The sequence below is a fragment of the Mirounga angustirostris genome, unplaced genomic scaffold, assembly GCF_029215605.1.
Source record: "Mirounga angustirostris isolate CCGP_5_RB_7025 unplaced genomic scaffold, mMirAng1.0.hap1 SCAF_5, whole genome shotgun sequence".
NCBI lineage: Eukaryota > Metazoa > Chordata > Mammalia > Carnivora > Phocidae > Mirounga > Mirounga angustirostris.
Genome location: NW_026991713.1, coordinates 37,424,148 through 37,446,174, shown reverse-complemented (window position 1 = coordinate 37,446,174; position 22,027 = coordinate 37,424,148). Strand labels below are relative to the sequence as shown.

At 33.5% G+C, this 22,027-nt stretch overlaps 1 protein-coding gene across 5 annotated transcripts in view; it reads right to left on the bottom strand.

Moving 5' to 3' along the window:
- The window catches only part of PPFIA2 (PTPRF interacting protein alpha 2), a 476,257-nt gene that overhangs the window by 80,713 nt on the left and 373,517 nt on the right, over window positions 1-22,027 (bottom strand). For all 5 annotated transcript variants that reach the window (XM_064590837.1, XM_054506898.2, XM_054506899.2 and 2 more), the window contains 6 exons: window positions 17,834-17,917; window positions 17,455-17,586; window positions 15,841-15,903; window positions 11,674-11,765; window positions 6,863-6,998; window positions 4,523-4,743 (listed from right to left, as the gene is read on the bottom strand). In XM_064590837.1, the coding sequence (XP_064446907.1) occupies window positions 4,523-4,743; window positions 6,863-6,998; window positions 11,674-11,765; window positions 15,841-15,903; window positions 17,455-17,586; window positions 17,834-17,917 (728 nt within the window). The remainder of the gene's footprint in view (window positions 1-4,522; window positions 4,744-6,862; window positions 6,999-11,673; window positions 11,766-15,840; window positions 15,904-17,454; window positions 17,587-17,833; window positions 17,918-22,027) is intronic.

The window sequence follows — 22,027 nt, the reverse complement described above, 5'->3', positions numbered from 1 at the left end:
TTCTATGATGTTCCATTGATCTATGTGTCTATTTTTATGCCAATACCATACTGTTTTACTAAAGGTTTGTAATATAACTTGAAGTCTGGAATTGTGATATGTCCAGTTTTTTCTTTTTCAAGATTGCTTTGGCTATTCAGGGTCTATTGTGGTTCCACACAAATTTTAGGATTGTTCTAGTTTTGTGAAAAATATTATTGGTATTTTGATAGGGATTGCATTAAATTTGTAGATTGCTTTGGGTAGTATAGACATTTTAACAATATTTGTTCTTCTAATCCATGAACATGGAATGTCTTTGCATTTTTTATGTTGTTTTTTATTTCTTTCATCAACATTTAATAGTTTTCATAGTAGAGGTCTTTCACCTCCTTGGTTAAGTTTATGCCAACATATTTCATTATTTTTTTAGTGCATTTGTAAATGGGATTGCTTCATTATTAGTGTATAGAAATGCAACAGATTTCTGTACATTGATTTTGTATCCTGCCACCTTAATGAATTCATTTATTAGTTCTAGTAGTTTTTTGGTAGAGTCTTTTTTTTTTTTTTTTTTTTTCAAAGATTTTATTTATTTATTTGACAGAGACAGAGATAGCAAGAGCAGGAACACAAGCAGCGGGAGTGGGAGAGGGAGAAGCAGGCTTCCTGCTGAGCCGGGAGCCCGATGTGGGACTCGATCCCAGGACCCTGGGATCATGACCTGAGCCGAAGGCAGACGCTTAACGACTGAGCCACCCAGGCGCCCTTTGGTAGAGTCTTTAGGGTTTTTTTATATATAGTATCATGTCATCTGCAATTAGTGAAAGTATTAGTTCTTCCTTACCAATCTGGACATTTTTTCTTTCTTTTTATTGTCTAATTGCTATGGCTAGGACTTCCAGTACTATGTTGAGTAACAGTGGTGAGAGTGGACATACTTGTCTTTTTCCTGACCTTAAGGGAAAAGCTCTGTTTTTCATCACTGAGTATGATATTTTTGTGGGTTTTTCATGTAAAGTCTTTATTATGTTGAGATATTTTCCCTCTAAATCTACTCTGTTGAGGGTTTTTATCATAAATGGATATTGTACTTTGTCAAATGCTTTTTCTTCATCTATTGAAATGATCATATGGTTTTTATCCTTTTTCTTATTGATGTGATATATCACATTGATGGATTTGTGAATATTTAACCACCCTTGCATTCTGGGACTAAATCCCACTTGATTGTAGTGAATGATTTTTTTAATGTATTGTTGGATTTGGTTTGCTACTATTTTGTTGAGAATTTTTGCATCTATGTTCATCAGAGATATTGGCCTATAGTTCTCTTTTTTTTTGTGATGTCTTTATCTGGTTTTGGTATCAGGGTGATACTGGCCTCATAGAATGGATTTGAAAGTTTTCCTTTATCTTATATTTTTTGGAATAGTTTGAAATGAATTGGTATTACCTCTTCTTCAAATGTTCAAATTTTCTATTTCTTCTTGCTTCAGGTTATACATTTCTAGGAATTTATCCATTTCTTCAAGTTTGTCCAATTTGTTGGCGTATAATTTTTCATAATATTCTCTTACAATTGTTTGTATTTCTTTGGTGTTGCTTATTATTTCTTCTCTTTCATTTGTGATTTGTTTATATGGGTCTTTATTTTATTTTATGAGTCTAGCTAAGTGTTTATCAATTTTGTTGATCTTAATGAATCAACTCCTGGTTTCATTTATCTCTTCTTTAGTTTTTGTTTGTTCCTTTATTTTTAGTTTCTATATCATTTATTTCTGCTCTAACCTTTATTATTTCCTTCCTTCTCTGGTTTTGCGTTTTGTTTGTTATTTTTCTAGCTCCTTTAGGTGTAAAGTTAGATTGGTTATTTGAGATTTTTCTTGCTTCTAGCTTGCATTGTTATAAACTTTCCTCTTAGAACCACTTTTGCTGCATCCCAAAGATTATGGACCATTGCATTTTCATTTTGATTTGTTTCCATGTAATTTTTAATTTCTTTTTGATTTTTCCATTGACTCATTTTTAAGTTTCAACCCATTCTTTAATCCTTTCCACACCACATTTTAGGTATATGGTGTCATATTTTACATCCTTTTATTTTGTGAATCCCTTGACTAATTTTTACAGATATATTCTTTACCTTTAGTTGTGGAATTTGTTCTTCCAGTCTTCAGATCATTTTCTGGGTTATATTCACTTATGTGAGTGTTGTAGTTGTATCCATGGGATGAGATGAGCTTAGAGTCCTCCTACTCCACCATCTTCCCCTGCTGTCCAAAATACCTACTTCTTTTGAATGTTGCTATATACTTGAATTATATGTAGTTCTTAATTTCTTAAAAACTAGCAACTATATTAAATACATTATTAGGGTCAGCAAGGAAACATATAAAAGGGTATCAACTTAATTAGTCTAGACCAAGATTATAACTGGGCTTTACTACCCTAAGGTAACAAAGTTGAGGTCCTAGAGGGACATGGGTTGTTATTGAGGGTGTGTGTATATATTCTCGATGAAAACAAATATCACAGATACATACTCGATTTCAAATCTACTCAGTGTGTTAAATCATTAGCTCTGTAGCATCAAAAAATGTCATTCAGTTTGAATTTATGTTCTGTATTATTTTTTCTATTCATACTAATCAAATATTTATGAAACACTTTCTATTTATCAAGAAAAGTGCTAATATCTGGATATAAAAGACAGTGAGCAAAACAAGATATATTTCTTGTTCTTATATAATTTACAATCTAATGAAGGTAAGAAAGACAGTAAAATGAACTGAAGGACAGAAGAAGGGATGGTGGTAAGAGTAAAGAGGGTGAAATGTTATGGGACAATGGTGTGGAATGAGGAGAATGTTCTAGAAGAAAGGAACAGCAACCACAAAGGAGAGAGCAAGGAAGATTCAAAGAACTGGAAGTCATGTATAATGGAACATGGAATCAGGTAGGTGAGAATGTTGAGGAAGGTGGGGCACTGTAGACAATATGGAGTATTTTGTTCTTTACCTTAAGAGCAACTGAAGGGTTTGAAAAAGGGTTACTTTACCTAAGCACATTGGGTTTTAAAAAAGTCTTCTCTGGTTGCAGTGTTACTTTGGATTAGATGGGAACCCATACACCGTGAGGAAACCAGAAAGAATTATTGTCATCTACATGAGAACCTATTATAATGTGCAATAGGCTGATGATAGAAGAGAACTGGATAGGGCGCCTGGGTGGCTCAGATGGTTGGGCGTCTGCCTTTGGCTCAGGTCATGATCTCAGGGTCCTGGGATCGAGTCCCGCATCGGGCTCCCTGCTCCTTGGGAGCCTGCTTCTCCCTCTGCCTCTCTCTCTCTCTCTCTCTGTCTCTCATGAATAAATAAATAAAATTAAAAAAATATATATTTAAAAAAAAAAAAAAAGAAGAGAACTGGATAGATGTGAATTGTATTAGGAGGTAACACACTTAGCTAGAGCCAGAAAAACAAACAAACAAACAAAACCCATTGTTCAAAATATTAAAAAACTGTTCATCCATTGAGAAAAAACAAGTTAAGAGTAGTTTCCCGATGTTTGAAAGACTGTAAATCCACCTGACACAGTTAGGTTCTTTACTGGGGTTAGTCAAGTTAATGATTAAGTAAAGACTACTAACATCATTGGGATTTGAGACAGTATATATTAAGTTAAAAATTGAAATTATCAACATTTCTCAATGTTTGAATTGATAACTTGTACAACTTCAACTCTATAATGTAATCTACTCTTTGGAAACCATCTATTATCCACTGTGGTGATAGTGCATTTTTTTCATATCTACTATGAAATAATTCAGTCCTAGTTAATTTCACTCTGATGTCTAAATAGTTTTAAGGACCTGGCTGCATATTTTTTTTTATTTTTTTAAAGATTTTTTTTTAATTAATTTATTTGAGAGAGAGAGAATGAGAGAGAGAGAACACATGAGAGGGGATAGGGTCAGAGGATGAAGCAGACTCCCCGCCGAGCAGGGAGCCCGATGCGGGACTCGATCCAGGGACTCCAGGATCATGACCTGAGCCGAAGGCAGTCGCTTAACCAACTGAGCCACCCAGGCGCCCTAGCTGGCTGCATATTAATTGCATACTATTTAGTACCTTTATGGCAGTGTTAAATGTACTTTAAGAATGTACCTTATTACCACAAATATCATTTAAACAGTAAATTTAAATGTAAAAAGTGCTTTGAAATTCAAAGGTTCCCAGATGATGCCTGTGCTTCTGGTTTAATTATCTCATTTTTAGTATCAAGGTCTTCTAATCCTTTAAAACCATCAGTGATAATTGAACTCACCTGATTTCTTTTTTTTTTTAAAGATTTTATTTATTTATTTGAGAGAGAGAATGAGAGAGAGAGAGCACATGAGAGGGGGGAGGGTCAGAGGGAGAAGCAGACCCCCCGCCAAGCAGGGAGCCCGATGTGGGACTCGATCCCGGGACTCCAGGACCATGACCTGAGCCGAAGGCAGTCGCTTAACCAACTGAGCCACCCAGGCGCCCGAACTCACCTGATTTCTTTGTTGATGGCATCCAATTGTTCCTGAAGCATCATGGCTAGAGTCTGGGCATCAGAATGACCGCTTGGAGAGAGAAGATCCATTGAGCTAAAAATAGTTTCTCTGTCATCATCATCAATATCAGACATTTCTGTGTCACTTTCAAAAGGGTGGCTGCTTAGCACTCCAATTTGCTGAGTTCTATTCCACTCATGATCCCCAAGAGACTTCACCTGTGTGGTAAATGAGTAATTACCGTATGTATCATATTGCTCATTATTAAAGCACTATTCTGAAAAATATCAACAAAAAGCACTCATGCTTTATAGTTTACCTAGCAAAAGCAGAACTGATTATTACCATTTTAATGCATTGTTTCAATAAAATATTTCCTTGACATCTTAAGTAATGGCAGATATTAATTGTCAGCATAAATACCAAGATTTTAATAGGAATAATGATGATAAACTTATGCATGATTTCTAGTTCAACCCCACTTGAAGTTAACAATCACTTTAAAGCATCTATGTTTGAAACATTTTTCCTTCTTTCCAAATATAACAATCTCTATTCACTTGTACTGGAGCATTTCCATCTCTTATATTAGTCTTACTTACACTTTCTTATTATAGACTGAGACTGCAAATATTATCACACTAGTTATATAATAATTCTCTCCCAAACATTCATTTACATAGATTCTAACAAAGTATAATTAAAATAATATTGAAAAGTGATTTAATTTCATCTCTACTTCTCTGATCACTTAAATGCTTCATTGATTTTTTAAGCCCAAGGCACACTAATTTACATGACTATGGTTTTTATTTGATATAAGAAATCCCTCATGTGAATGAAAATCTTTTTTTGTAAGTAATCTCTACGCCCCATGTGGGGCTCCAACTCATGACCCCAAGATCAAGAGTTGCATGCTCTACTGACTAAGCCAGCCAGGTGCCCCCAAAGATAATATATCTATTGGTGTTTTTCAAGCTGTTATCTGAGGGTGGGAGAGGAAGGGAAGTAAGAGAGAGGGGACCTAGAGTTTTCTGCATTTTAAAAAATGGTTTTCATTTTTGTGATGATGTAAAATGATTTTCTGAGGGGGGACCCCATGTAAATACCACAGTATTTATTTAAGATTTGAGGACCTGAATTAGCATTTGTGTTATAAATTTTTTTGGTACCAAGTAGCACTAATTTATTTGTCATATACAAATGAGAAAAGAACTAAGATGGACTTGATTTATTCTTCATTTGTTCACTTCTTATTCATTCATTTAACAGATATTGAATGCCTACTATGAAGGATTAATTTATACATGACATAGGTACCAATTAAAAACCATAGGGTAGGGGCGCCTGGGTGGCTCAGTCGTTGAGCGTCTGCCTTCCACCCAGGTCATGATCCCAGGGTCCTGGGATCGAGCCCCGCATCGGGCTCCCTGCTCCGCGGGAAGCCTGCTTTTCCCTCTCCCACTCCCCCTGCTTGTGTTCCCTCTCTCGCTGTGTCTCTCTCTGTCAAATAAATAAAGTCTTTAAAAAAAAAAAAAAGATTGAGCCACCCAGGTACTCCTGGGTTGAGTGTCCAGCTCTTGAAAAAAAAAAAAACAACCATAGGGTATCAAGGACCTGTATACAAGTAAGGACAATTAGGTTATATAGTATTCAACACATGAAAGTGGTTGCGGAGAACAACTTATACTTAGGGCACAAAGGAACTATAGTACTTCTCTATAAAATGCCACTCGACACTTACAATATACATGGCTTATATGTAGCGAACGAATGAAGATTGGCACTGCAGTTTATCATGAAGAGTTCTCTATAAACACTTTCAATAGTCTATGTACATTTTCCTCAAAGTTTTATTAAAATAGCAATTATAATTAAAATATTTAATTAATCTTAATTAACAATATATTCATATTGCATAAGTGCCCAAGCAAACCAAGAGTCCATTTGTTTGGCAATACAGCATAAGGGATAAAAAAGCATGGAATTCGAAACCACACAAATAAAGGTTCAAGTTTTGACTCTATCACTTTGCTGGCTGTATAGTGTTGAACACTTAAAATTTCTGAGCTTCAATCTTTTTATGTCTGAAGTTAGCATAAAAATAGAACCAAATTCAAAAGGTTATGTGGATACATGCATGGGGAATGCTTAGTTTAACTTCTGGTACATAGCAGTGGTTTTGCATTAGTTATAGTTTTAAAAATATGTCATATGTCATGCTTGAAACTAAAAATGCTAGCAGTTGGAATTCTCTCAGTATTAAAATTCTATTCAAGATGGAGTAAGATATTTACTTAGAATCATCAAAGACTTGAAATAAAAAAAAAAATTAACCTTTGGCTCATCTCTTCGCACACCCATGCGGCCCCTCCTGGGTCTTCTTATTACTTTAGTTGTTCTGTAATCAGACTGGCTGTCCACTAGGGATCCAACAGAATACCGCAACTCAGCTGAGGTGTCTAGATGAGTTCTGGAAAAAGGAAAAATACGAAACATGACCAATCGCAAAAGTTAAACTTCCCAGCAAATCACTATCAACTGCTTAATTGTCAATAAAGAATAAAGCATAAACCCTCAAGAAAAAAGAAAAATTCAAGGAAGAAAACTGATGAATTGTCATGATTCTTTGAGGTCTCTTCTGAGGCTTATGTCAAAAATTCCAGTCTCAGGTTCATTCCCGAAAGTGAAGTGAATTTTCTGTTTAGAATAGAAAAAATCTGTTTGTTCATCAATTATCATTTTCAATTGTGGTAGTAAAATTAAACATGTTAAGATGGACAACCAAGATCCATTGGCTTAAATTCTGGCAATTCTTTTTTGTTGAAGTATTTAGTGTACATATCAACATATGTTATTTATTGCTGTATCCCTTTATTTTTTTTAACAAAATAGGACATACCACCAGATAATTTTTCAGCTTTTGTTAAGACACTGTTTCAAAAAGATAAAGAAAAATCTTTTGATAAGCACATTTGATTCTGAAATCTGCTTAGAGATGAAATAGTTGGAAAATTCCAATAGAAAAATATTATCACACTGGTTTTCAATAAACATGATAATAAAGTAAACTGTAATCAAAGTGTAATAAAGGTTTCTCCAGACACATTATTTATATAGAGATTTACAACACATTCATTTTATTGCTATAATCGTTATGAGAACAGTGACAGCGTGCTGTCCTATAAAATGCTCTATCATCAGTACGAAATATGCTTAATGCTGTATTTTCTTTTGAACTGGAGGTCCTGATGATCTACTATGCTCTTTCTATTAGTTCTCTTTGTGGAAAAAGAAAAGGGAAAAACCAACCATTTCCAAATGTTAGGCAAGATTAGAAAAGGTTAGGTAAGTTCTAGGTTTTCGCAACAGTAGAAGACACTGACCTAACGGATGCAAATCCTGGTTTTGTCAAATAGAACTTTAAAGCAAATGGACTAAGAAATCATTCCCCAAGTAGAGGACAGCTGTTCATTTTTATAGTGGTGAGCTTCAAATTTAATCAAGCAAACTGGTTTTATTATGGATTAGTCATATATAAAAACTAATGAACCAGGTTATACTCATAAATAGGACTTCTCTCAGCCTCTATAACAGGGTCTGTGTTTCATGAAGACAAAGGTCAGATTTTAATCACCACTGTATGCTTAAGGAGGTATTCCTAGCATATAATAAACACTTGATAAATATTTGGTTAGATAATGAATGAATGAAATTAATTATTATACAGTCTAAACTGTCTACCTCAGAATATTCTAAGTACATTTTTTCTGTCACTGCCTGGGTAATATCTCTATGGTCATCAGAGTGGAGATTCTAAAATTATAACTCATCATTCTAGGAGTAGTGTTTTCTTGTTGTTTTATCTCTCAACTCCAAGTCAATTATAAAAACATGAACCAAAACACAGATCTGCTCCTATTGATGCACTGCTTAATACTCTTCAATGGCCTTACAATGCCCTCGACAATCTAGAACCCTCCTTCTTATTCCAGCTTCACTTCTAGTTAGTATCTGCCTCTTCTCTCTCCAGCCATACAGACTTCCTTTCAATTTCTCGAACAACTCACACTTTCCTCTAATCCTAAGCCTTTGAACATACTGTTCTTTCTGCTGGAAATAGTCATCACACGTTTATGTGGTTAACATTTTTAAAGTCTCAGATTAAAATTCCCCTTGTCTTATATTATTGTAGCCCCTCTATTGTAATTGTCCTCACAGTATCCCTGTATTTCCCGTTTGAAACATGTACTCTTCGTCACCATTACCACTATATCTCCAATGCAGTTTCTTGCAAGTAGAAAGTGCATAATTGATCTTGAAAGAGCAAAAGGCCTGAACCAACGCAACTTTAGAAGAGCCCATTGCTTATACTTCATCTAAAGCAGTTACCGCTCACCTCTCTTCTTTTATTCAACTCCAAGAGCTACTTTACTAACAGAAATCAGAGTCAATATTTCCTACATTTCAACTTTTAAATAATTTCTGGTGTACAATATTTTGAGTCATTCGGAGGTCTAAGTTACAATATAGTCACCGGTTCCTTTAGATATGAACCCTTGCAGTTTCCCCACCTGAATCTCCTGTAACTCTTGCATATAATCTCACCAAAGAACTTCCATAGATAAATCAAGTCTGAATTTTCTTAGAGAACATCTTTTACCCATCTCTAAGATTCCTGAAATGTCTTCCATTGTCCTTTCTAACGACCCAGATCCTACCTTTCTTCAAAGGTGAGCTAAATCAGACCCTCCAGCCATTTATTATTCTCAGATGAGATACTAGTAGAGGATATTAGTTACTGATATTCACCAACTTTAGCTCATCTCTTCCTACCTCTCTGCCTGTATGATCAATGAAATTCTCATGCATCTTCTGTTTTCTTTATAATTTCTTTTTAAATTGTGCACTCAGAAGCATGGATGTTTGATAAATAATTGCTGTTCAATAAATATTGTTATCTTATAACATATTGTAATTCCATCCCATCAGTTTATAATTGCTGTTCAATAAATATTGTTATCTTATACCATATTATAATTCCATCCCATCAGTTTATCTATCAGTAATTCCTATAATACTTTATACTCATGATTTACTGTTTACAAAACCCCCTTTTGATCACATGTCACAGAGTAAGCTTGTGAGATAGTCATAAAAATATTATTTTATATACAATTTATGTAAAATACATATGAAATTTGAACTTATTAAGGAAAATAGGCTTTCCAAAATCAAACAGCTAGTAATAGCTTGTCTTAGACCTAGGGATATCAGTCTTCTTATTCTTGGTCTAGCTTTGTTTCTACTACAAGCTGTTGTATCAGAGAAGAATTGTTCTATATGTACTTCCCAAGCTTCCACGATGATCCTTCGTTGTGGATAAGTGTCCCATTATTAGGCTGTCCATGATGACTCACTGCAGTGATGAAATTTTAGACAATACTTCTACAACTCTGTTTTTTTCCCCAATGATATGTATGTATATATTTAATTCCAGTATAATTAATGTAGAGTGTCATATTAGTTTCAGATGTACAATATAGTGATTCAACAATTTTATACATTACTCAGTACTCATCACAATAAGTGTACTCTTAATCCTCTTTACCTATTTCACCCATCCCCCCACCGCCTTTCCCTCTGGTAACCACCAGTTTGTTCTTTATAGTTAAGAGTCTGGTTTTTTGTTTGTCTCTCTCCTCACACCCCAGGACCCCCCTTTTTAAAATACAACTCTGTACTTCTGAGACCAAAGGTCAAAAAGCCAACAAAATGGCCATTTGGCTCTATTAAAAATATTAAACTTGTTGACTGGATGATGCTCATTCTAGGTATTCACTCTGTTGATATTTTTTATAAGCTCTTGCCCTTCATCAACACCATCATTGTCATCATCACCACCTTGTGAATATATATCACTGAATTAAAAATAGCTTCAGTTCAGATACATAAATCATAACAAAGCATTTAGACAAATAAACAAGATTTTCTAAATTAAAGACCTACATTTTTAAAAGTTCTTTGGGTGTTTTCATGCCTGCAGAACTGTGTTTCTTATATTAAACTGAAGGTAGAAATACTCAAAATGCTGAATTTTATTTTTATTAATACTTTACATTAAAGAGAATATAAGCACCTTGATTTTTATTAATACTTACATTATTACTTTTATTAATACTTACATTAAAGAGGATATAAGCACCTTTTGAATTTTTTTAACTTGGATTTTTCCTCTGAGTATCTGAAAAATGCTTTATTAGATATTCATTCATTCAGTGATATCTATTGTGAGTTTAATATACCAATGTTTGTTTATTTGTTTGTTTTAGGTGCTGAGATTATAGTAACCAAAACAAACAAAAATTCCAGCCTCTGTGGAGCTAACATTCTTAGGATAAGTATAAGACCAAGAAAAATGAACTTCTAAAAGTCTGTGGTGGTCAAAAGTTTCAGATAGCTGATATGATTGTGTTGTTAAATAAATAATCAAATAAGTAAATCCTTGTAGGGTTTCTTATTAACCTTAAATAAAAGGCCCTAGCACAAAAGAAAATTATATGTGAATTATCAAGATTGATCTATCTATCTAGAGAGTAAATAATCATATCATTGCTTCTTTCTTTCAAGATGAGGTATTGAGTCAAAGTAGATGAGTATGGCTAAACATATTTGTTTTTAAAACATGTATAATTTCTCCTTCACTCTGTATCTGCAATTAATTTAACAAAAAAGGTAGGTGCTAAGGGACCATAATTAATGATATTTCTTCAGTAACATTAAGCATTGAAAACATTTCTGCATGTAGAGAAAAGAGGTGTTGCCGCTTCCTAGAATGAGATGTAATCTCCTTATATACAGTTCCATTTCTTCATTGAACACTCTTTTTATGTATTTATAGCTATGTAATTAAATGCAGAATACAAAAGGTAATAATTTAAATTTTTATTGCATATTTGCAGGACAGATTACTAAATTAGAGAATGATTTTTGAATATAGAAACAATAAATCAGTCAGGAGTGAAGATAGGGCAATGCCTGCTGAGCAATAAGAGGTACTTATTTATTTTATTTGAGGCAATATGAAATCATAAAAAATTCATATTGATTTTTGGTGAGCGATAGATAAGATTTTAATTTACTATTACCTTGATATTGTGGGTTCAATTAAAGAGCCAGTTCTCATTTTCAATTGGTCAAGTTCAGATCTCAGCTTTTCAATTTCTTCTGCTAATCTTTCCTAAAAATCAAAGAAGTTTTACTCAGAAGATGTGTAAATGCCAATAATACCAACATTCAACTATGACAAACCAAGCTACCAAGCTTAATGGCTTTTTAAAAATAGAAAACTGATGGATATAGTTTTATTAAAGATAATAATCTTGACAGTAAAATATGCCTAATTTTTCCCTTGTAATGAAATGTGAATAGCAGAAATCAATAAAAATTATCTATACTGTCTGGCATTCATTAATCCTAAATTTTTGCAAACATATGGGAATCCTAAGATTATGACTAGTTATGTATACATCACTTCAAAATGCAGAGTCATAATCAGAGCCAGTTAAAAAATAAAGAAAAGGTCTTATTTATGCAGTAAGTGAAGGACTGATTATTCTATAAGCATTGTAGTACACATGGATGAAGAGAAAGAAAAATGGATTAAAAAGATGGGAAAAAAATGATTACCTATTTTAAGTTAAAATTATCAGTTTGATATTGGTAGCATTATTTGTGCATCTGAAAATTTTCTCAGATTGGTATTATACTTCCAGTCCGTAGATTTTTTAAGATAAAGGTTGTCTTATAGCCCTTAATTAAATGCTTATGTAAGCATTTAATTTTGTTTTCATGATTATAACTTTTATAATGTTATAAAAGTTTAAATGTATCCTTCTGGATTTTCTATTGCTGTTTTATTTCCTGTCCCACCAGCCAATGCTTGACATTTTACTTGAATCATACTTCATTTCTCACTATACATTTTTGTCAGTGTGGCTTTGCCAATATTTCTCTCATTTGCCCTTTTTATTCTTAGTACCATCATTCTACTTAATACATTTTTTACTTTTTTCCTGCATTATTTCACCAGCTTCCACAGAAGTGGTGCTGTCTCCAATCTCTTCTCTACACAATCTTCTGCTAGTTGTATCATTTTATTTTTTTAATAAAAAATTATTTATTTTAGAGAGAGAGAGAGCGAGCATGAGCACGAGGGGGAGAGGGAGAAAGAATCTCAAGCAGACTGTGAGCTAAGTGTGGAGTCCAATGTGGGGCCCGATCTCAGGACCTTGAGATCATGACCTGAGCTAAAACCAAGAGTCAGACGCTTAACTGACTGCGCCACCTAAGTGCCCGTAGTTGTATCATTTTAAAAAATACATATGATCAGATAAATTATTTGCCTAAAATATTCAATGGTTTCTTATTGCATTTATTAATTCTTTTGTTTGTTATTTCCACAAATATGCATAGAGCACCTCTGTTGTGCTACACACTATGATAAAGTAGCAAAATAAAAAATTCCCTGCCCTCACATAATTTATAATCTAGTAAAAAAGATAATAAACAGAGTCTATAGGATGTTGGGAGGAAACAGAAAATAAAAGGGTCATGGAAGGGCTCTCAAATAAAGTGTTATTTGAGCAAAGACCTAAAGGAAGGGAGTTAAAAAAAAAAGGGAATGTCTTAGGAAAAGGCATAGCAGGGGTTGCAAATGCCCCTTATTGGGAGGGGAGTATATTTGTTGAAGGAGTAGGCAAGGAGGTCACTGTGGCAGAAATGGACAGGTTAAAGAGAAAGACAGATAGGGAATAGATTTAGAAAAGTGTGGTTGCAGGGCTTGGGAAGGGTAGTCTTGAAAGCCTGGTCAACCATTTTGAAGTCTTTGGTTTTTACTCTGAGTGAGGTAGCAAATGACTAGAGGATTTTTGAGTAGAGAGGTAACATGATCATTCTAAGAGCAGTGAAATGGACCGTTGACTAAGATTGGGAAGGAGGGAAGAATAAAGTTATTACTGTTCTTCCAAAAACATAGGCAAGAGAATTGTGGCCTGGATAATAATGGTGTTAGAGAGAATGGCTGGATTTTGGTTATATCTTGATGACAGAACTAACAAATTTGCTATTGGACTGAATGTGGGGTGGGAGATAAAGAAAGGGGTCAAGAATGACTGCAAGGTTAACCTGAGTAAGAGAAGGAGTTGTGATTTACTGAGAAAATGAGAAGATGGCTGCTGGTGGTAGTTTAGACTGGTGGTGCTGGCGTTTGGGGTGGAGGGATTGACTTGTAATGTTTGAGGTGCCAAAGTGTCCAAATAAAGATACTGAGTTGGCTCTTGAATGCATGAACTCTCTTAGCAGAGAGGACCCAGTAGGTGATCTAAATTTGGAAATGCTCAGTTTATAGATGGTATTTAAATCCATGAGATCAAATGAGACTGAACTCAGGGACTGAATATGGAGAAGAAATTCAAAAACCAGTCCTAGGAATTTCATATTTTAGAGATCAACATGATGAAGAGAAACAATAAGAAGAGGCTGAATATACAGGAGATTTTGCTAATGATGGACAATCAGTTATAGATTATTGAGTCAAAATCTGAGTAGTAGTTAGATTAGGAAATATGTTCAGCTGTATGGGATGATATTCAGAAATGAGGTATGACCTGGGATTTGCCTCCTCTAGTTACTAGCATGAACAAGGGTGCAAAGCATGGAATGTTTAGTTCTGCTGGTTGCTTAGGCAGATTGTTGAAGCTACAAGGCTTGGGTAGGTGGTGGGGGAGTGGGTTCTGGGGATCTTGCCAGGAGCACACAGAGCTTTGGATAACATAACATTACATAACAGGATCAAGTCCAAAATCCACAATCTGGTCACAACCTAGTTCTTTAAACACATACCAGTCACAGCAAACTTCTGGTGATTCAGCAAATCAACCATCTTTGTTTTCCTTGTGCTATCACATAGGCTCTGTCCTCTGCCCTACCCTTCTCTATTTGGTAAGATCTTATATGCCTCCAAGAGCCTGATGAAATGGCACCTCCCCTGTGTAGACTTTCTTAACAACTTCAGAAAGAATTAGATGCTATCTTCTAGGCACCATATTATATTGCTACAGCAGATCTCTCTTGCAGGAGATCTTATATACTCTGACTGTGGGACCAAACAGCTTTAAATTAACATCATAATATTTAACATTCAGTGGGGCTAAATGTACAATTGCTTTTTTTTTTAATTTTTATTCTCTCATCTTTTCCAATACTTTCCCTATGCCATACTATTGCCAGATCTTCCCTCTGTCCCTCCCTCCCTTCCCTCCTTTGCTCCCTCTCTCTCTCCTTTCTCTTTTGTTCAACACACATGTATATGTCACTTCTTAAATTAGTGATTTTATATTATATTATATGCTTATGCTAAACAAAATGAAATCTGACAAAACTGCTCACAGGAATTTACAGGCTAATGAAGGAGGAAAAGACATATTAGCAATTACAGCTTTTAACATTTCATAATTTAGTCCTTACCTGCCTCTTCTACCATATATCCTACAATGGGAGTAACTGATTCTAGCCAAAATTGTTATGCCCATTATTATTTAAGATATCAGACTCCCTACCTCACCCCCTCCCCACACAAAGCACCTGCAATCATGCCACATGCACTGTATTTGAAAAGCTTGCGACATAGTCCTACCATTCCTTAAAGTTTTGTCAACTCACACCTTCCTGAAGCCTTCTTTATAGCAGCAATGTATTGTGATCTCTCCCACCTGTAGCTCTTACTGTCTACTTCACTCATTTGACACTTGGCATCTGCAACTCGCTGTTTTGTCAAAGGTGTGTTCTCTCTCAATTACATTTTTCAGCTACTTTGGAATTAGGATCATGTTTGCAAATACACAGCATAATTTATTATGCATAATAGATATTTAATGCATTTCTACCAAAATGATAACCTCAAACTAAACACAAATTAGTGCATACATTTTTATTCCATTTGTATAAAGCACAAAAAGTCAAAAGCATTTTTTTTTTCTGTTAGAAGTCAAGACAATGATTATCATTTAGGATAAAAGTAGTAATTGTACGTTAACAAGAGGGGGCTACCATACTGTTGATTTTTAGTGTGTTTTGTTTGTAAAAATTCATCAAGCTCTTTCTATATATGCACACTTTTCTGTATGTATGATATAAAAGTTAAAATTTTTTAAAAAGATAACATCCTAAACTTATTTCTTATCAAGTTTATTTCACAACAAAACATTCATCAGTGTAAAATAGAAAAATGGATAAAATGTAAGTTTCCATTATACCTTATCATGTAAAGATTCTTCCAGATTCTTTCTGAAAGTTTCTGATTCTTGAATTAAAACATTCTAAAGAAAATAAAAAAATAAAGAATTAACAAAACAGAAAATAATTAAATATGTAGATTAATTTTTTATTGCTCAAGAATCTTCTTTGATTCCTTCTCTTTGATTCCTTCCTTGGTGCATCTATTTCTTGGTTTCTGTGGAAACCAAATTTAAATAGAATCTTTACACATGATACCTTAACATTTAGAAAAATACATAATTTAAATGGGAAATGTTATTTTGCAACACTTGATTGACGAATGGAATAAATATTATCTTTTAAGCTATTTATGTTTTCCTCTTCTCAGTCTTTTAAAATTTGAAATAATAAAGTTACTCTTAAAATGAGAAAAAGTGAGTAACAGTGAAATATTAACCAAAGGTGTTATAGATAAAGAATTCAGATGAACTCATTTTTATTACCTGAAAAAAATAAAGAAAAAAATAAATTATCAGATCATATTTTTGAAAAGTTTAATTTCTGGACTTCTATTTCAAATACAGAATAATTAATTTCTAATAATGGTTAAATTATTAGAGAAATAAAAATGAAATTTTAACTATTTACAAAACTGTTACATCTCATGACATATGAAAATAAGTTGTATCATAGGTATAATTTTTTTAATTTTGTCATGAACATATTACTGTTGTAAAAGCTGTACACTTTTTTTATATTTACTACAAAGCATGACTTAAAATAATGTATTCTTTTCTAATTTAATTTTAGTAAAATTAAACTAAGTGTGTAGCAGTTGGCAAAGTGGCCATGCGTTTGGAATTGAATGGGAAGAAGGCCCACCTTATCACTTTGTAATGGGTAAATTAATCAACCTACTTTAACAATTTCATGCAAACATTTTTCCTATTTTGTATGGATCAGGGGAAAATGTCTAGCTTGAGTAGTGATTGGTATTCAATCTAAATTTCCAAAATGATTTGTCTACCTGGGTTTTAGCCCCTACCTTTGTTTATACTCTGGAATTGGCAACCAGCTCACATAACTCGTGCTGGTCTGGTGGCTGCCAACTATCAATGAGACATATAAAATTGTGAATGATATTGCACACTATAAAGAAGCACTTTTTTTTTTGAAACAATGCAGCTGAAATTATTGCATTCCTAAACTCTGTACTGGGATTAACACTAGTTCTACTGGTAATATAAATTTACTCACATTCTGGCTTTTAGAGTAGTAGTAGATTTAGTTACTTGAAACATTTGAATAGTTCAATGCAAGGAGACTTCCCACATACCCCAAAATATTGATTTTTGTCTTATCACTCTTTTTTGCACACCAGGTGAAGGATAACTAAAATATTTTCATTATAAAACACATTTTAATGCATTTATCTATACAATCATGCTAATCAGCATTTGTTAGTCATTTTAAAAATTTATCTTACACATGTTTACAGAACTACTTGTTCACTTCTAAGAATAAACCATATATACCAAAGGAAAATACATAGATCGTCTGATCAGGGCAATAAATGCAGCAGGGTATAAAACAACCATGATCATGAGCACATTGCTAAATATTCATGCGATTCTTCTCTCCTGTCATTTTACCTTCTCTTCTAGAGCAGCCATTCTCTCCTTTAAATGTAGCTGTAAGCGCTCATTGGATTCAGTCAGAAGTCTGTCCACAGTATCAGATAATCTTTTGTTGTGCTCCTCATTCATTTTCTCTCTTTGCCTAGCCTTACATTCAAGACAAAATAAATAAACTTGACATAAAAGTCATTTACACAAGTATTTTATATTTTTCTGGCTTTAAAACTGATTTCATTTTATGTCTGGTGTGATTAAATTGGCAGAAACTTTTCTCCTTTTAGATGCAGAGAGCATATTCATAAGATTTTAAATAGAACCCATAATCAAGAAAGACAGTCATTTCTTACATGCCCATAAACTGATGATCGAGGGGAGCGGTACTTAATATACATACTCTTTGAAGTTCTTGATTTTTCTCTTCAAGTTGACCTTCTAGATGTCTCATACGTTCTTCAATGTTTCCATGTCTCTCTTCGGCCTGTTGAGAAATATGAAAAATGTACCTGACATGTAAGATTTGGTTAACACTTTTCCTCTAAATAAATTGAAATAAAATGTAAAGCAAGCTACTACCAACTGCAAATGTAATTTTCAAAAAATAAACTTTCTTTAAACAGGCAGCTGAACAGCATTGCTTGAAATGTGTCAGCTACAAAGGCCTGTTACATCCAAGCATCAGCAAAACATTGGACTTATTTATGAGCAATGAAATCAGCCAAATGTAACATGCAGACTGTGCATGGTTTGAACACAAACCTGCCATTGTCCAATCTTAAGCTCCTGAAGCACTGAACTGCACAGATGGTTGATTATCAATAAATAAAAGTAACATAATTTTTATAAATGAAAAGAAAAACTTAGATGGATTCTATTTAGCAATAGAAAGTAAAGTCCAGTAGGACTACCTTCCTACGTATGGAGATCATTTCTTGTAGTTTAGCTTCCATAACATATTGATAATCATCAGATGAGGTAGAAGAGGTTGGATCAGACTAACAAGTCAAGGAAAAGGAGAGGGACAAAATTGAAAAATCAGAACTAAAGACACTGACACTGAACAGAACATAGCACAGAATGCTTAAAAGAAAAATGTGACAGCAAATTTAATACTTTAATAGACGGAATTTTATATGAAAAGAACTACACTGATATCTGGTGAACACGATGCAGTCAATGGTTATAAATGAAAAACAATGATATGCCCAAATAAAAAGCTACCAACCTAAGGTATGGGAGGTTAGTGATGGTTGGCAATGAAAGACTACTACAGAATGAATTAAAGCAACTCTGAAAGAGTCATGTAAAAATTGGAATTATGGGAAACCAAACACTAGAATATGTCTCTGTTAGATTGTGAAAAGTTTTGTATTTTGGCTTGTTTATCCTATTACTTAAGAATAATGGAAACAATGTATCTCAGTGTTGAAGTGTATGCTAAGGCAATGACCCAGGTGAAATAAATTTGGAAGAAAATTTATTACAAACCTAACACTGTAGAAATCAAGAAAAAGCTAAGCCAGGGGAAATCATTATTACGGGTGTTCTCCAGTTCAAGCAGGATTGAGTTTCCTCAGCAACAGTGACAAACTTACAAAATGACTTCTGGCCTCTGAACACACAGTATGACTCTAGGTCTAGAACCTTAGCACCTGTTCTCAGATATAGCCTTAATTTGAAATTTTAAATGAAAGTGATTAAAAGTCCTCAAATTACCAAGACGACAATATACTGTGAGGACAAGAGAACTTATTTAGGAACTCTCCTGAATGACACTAGGAACCACTCCCAAACTGTTTCTGTGTTATTTGTTGCTATGGAAACAAAATAGTGCCCTAAAGTGAGCAGGCAGCACGGTGCCTGGGTGAGGTATTTGCCCCGCGCCAGGGTTAGTTACATGTCTTGGAGGTGATTGTCAGGTTACCAAAGACACAGAGTGTTAACACATGTGACACTGCTGATAGCTGAATTGTATTAGTATGTTATGCACAGATTACATGTAAAATTAAAGCAACATTTTAATCATAATTACAAGTTAAGTAATTATAACATCAAAATTATCCTATGTCAGATCTAGAAGATTGAACTCCAGAGCATATTCTATTTTATAAGTTTATTCTAAAACAGTGAAACTTACTTTATGCAAATATAGGACTATATATAAATATGTCATGCAGTACCTGAAAAGAAATAGTAGCCTATTCATGTATTGGCTCATATGCATATGTACTATTTTATGCAACAAATTCCAACTAATCTACAAAATAAACTTTTATCATTTAACTGGTGTACTTATACAAATTACAACTCAATATTTACATTTTGTAAGATTTTCCTTTTGATATTCTTGTTTCATAAATGGGAAAGTAATGAAGAAATAACAAATAACCAATTTCTCTTCCCAAATTTCCAAGCAAAAGAAACACAGAAAGCTACCATAGTTCCCAAATGCCATAAAATGATTTTCTAATATCACTTAAAACCTAGAATTCAAATAAGAATACAGTAAATGGGACAAAATGTTGTTGAAATTAAATAATCTAAATTCATTAAGGTATCTGTAATCTTTCAAAAGTACATTTTAACAGGCAATTGGTGGTACAAAAATTAATCAGGTGACTGATTCAACATAGTCAAGTCATGAACATTTCCATTTCCAAAACTGTCTCTTCAAAAGTTTTCATCCTAACTATTGAAAACATACCAAACATTGTGAAAATTCACTTCAGAGATTGAACAAGAAATCTGTCAAGTTTAAATTACTTTGTTACTGTTGATATTTTTATTGGTACTAAAAATGAATGAAATACCTTATGGAATTCAAGATGAATTATGTCCTTGCTGAGGGAATATGCATTTTAATTAAAGAAGCAAACATCATAAATAAAAAAACTGGGAGCCCAAAGTCTTTATTGGTTAATTTTGTGTATACTTGCCAAAGCCAAATTATAACTTTTATCCATAGCCATTAATCAATACTTCTGACTTTCTAAGCCTTAAATGAGCTTTACCTACCTATCTACACATACACACAAACACACACATACACAAAACATAATCTTATCAACCAAAGAATAAATTCAGACATCATTTCTATACAAAAACTGGTATCAATTTTCAACTACTGTTGATTTATGTTCATCTTAGCTTTGTGAAGACTGCAGTTTAAGTAATTAATGTAAATACAAGAACAATCTGCTATTTTTTGTATTCCTTGATGGGATATAGAGTTTATCTTGATTTCACTCTTTAATGTGACACAGGAATATTTCAAATGAGCTAAAGTTTTAGAGGAAATTACACATAGAAATGGCTTTGAGAAAAGCATGAATATATTTAGAAATGGAAAAGAAATAAAAGTTAAAGAGGGGAGGACCAAAGAGAAGAAAAAAGAATAGGTAGCAGATAACAAAAGCAGAAAAAAATATATAGGCCAAATAAAATGTCTGAAAATTATTTAGGATGTCATTCATAATATAGGAGAAGGAAGCTTAGCTTCAAGCTAAGCAGAATCTTTTTAATTTAGTGTCAAAAATATTAAGAAGTAGAAAAAAATTATGATGATCAATAATAGTGATATATTGAAAATGAACTAACAATGAAAAAATAAATAAGTAAAGCAGGTTCTAGAGACAGTCCCTAAAGGTCTGTGAACTGAGGAGAAGAAAAAGTGCAAGATCATTACAGCCATAAAACTTGGGAAAACAAATGAAAGAGTAACATTTTAATAAAAATATTATAGGCAGAGGGAATGTGTTGAGGATGAAACCATCACTGACAAATGTGAATTAAATATGTCAATAATCTAGAAACTCTATAGTTGAAATAATGGTGTTTATACTACATAGAGTCAGCCTGAAGAGAAAGTGGTAAGAAAGAGAAGCAGAGTGAAGGATAAAACTCTACTGAAAAAGGAGAAAATCAAAAGGATTCAGATGAAGTGAAATTTTAGCAACATATTATTAGGTAGAAGTAAACTGAGGAAATTATTTTGGGTACATGAATGAATATATGAATCAAAAATAAATAAATAAATGAATAAATAAATAAGAGTCCCAGAGAAAAAAGGAGGGCAGAAAAGATAAGGCATATATTTCAAGTTATCTCTTTTTATTTTTTTTATTATGTTATGTTAATCACCATACATTACACCATTAGTTTTTGATGTAGTGTTCCATGATTCATTGTTATATTCTAAATTAAGGAATCTTAGGAATGTATAATTTGAAGCCTCGTAAATCAAGTATTAATGTTTTATTTTTTATTTTTTTTAAAGATTTTATTTATTTATTTGACAGAGAGACACAGCGAGAGAGGGAACACAAGCAGGGGGAGTGGGAGAGGGAGAAGCAGGCTCCCCTCTGAGCAGGGAGCCCGATGTGGGGCTCGATCCCAGGACCCTGAGATCATGACCTGAGCCGAAGGCAGACGCTTAACGACTGAGCCACCCAGGCGCCCCAAGTATTAATGTTTTAAAGTATGTTTCATCCTCAGTCCATCAGAGGTTAGTTTGGAGCAATTATTTGGTGAATTTTAAATCGTGTTACTTTGAGAGAGATTCCAGATTTTCTTGTACATTACTCTGGATAAT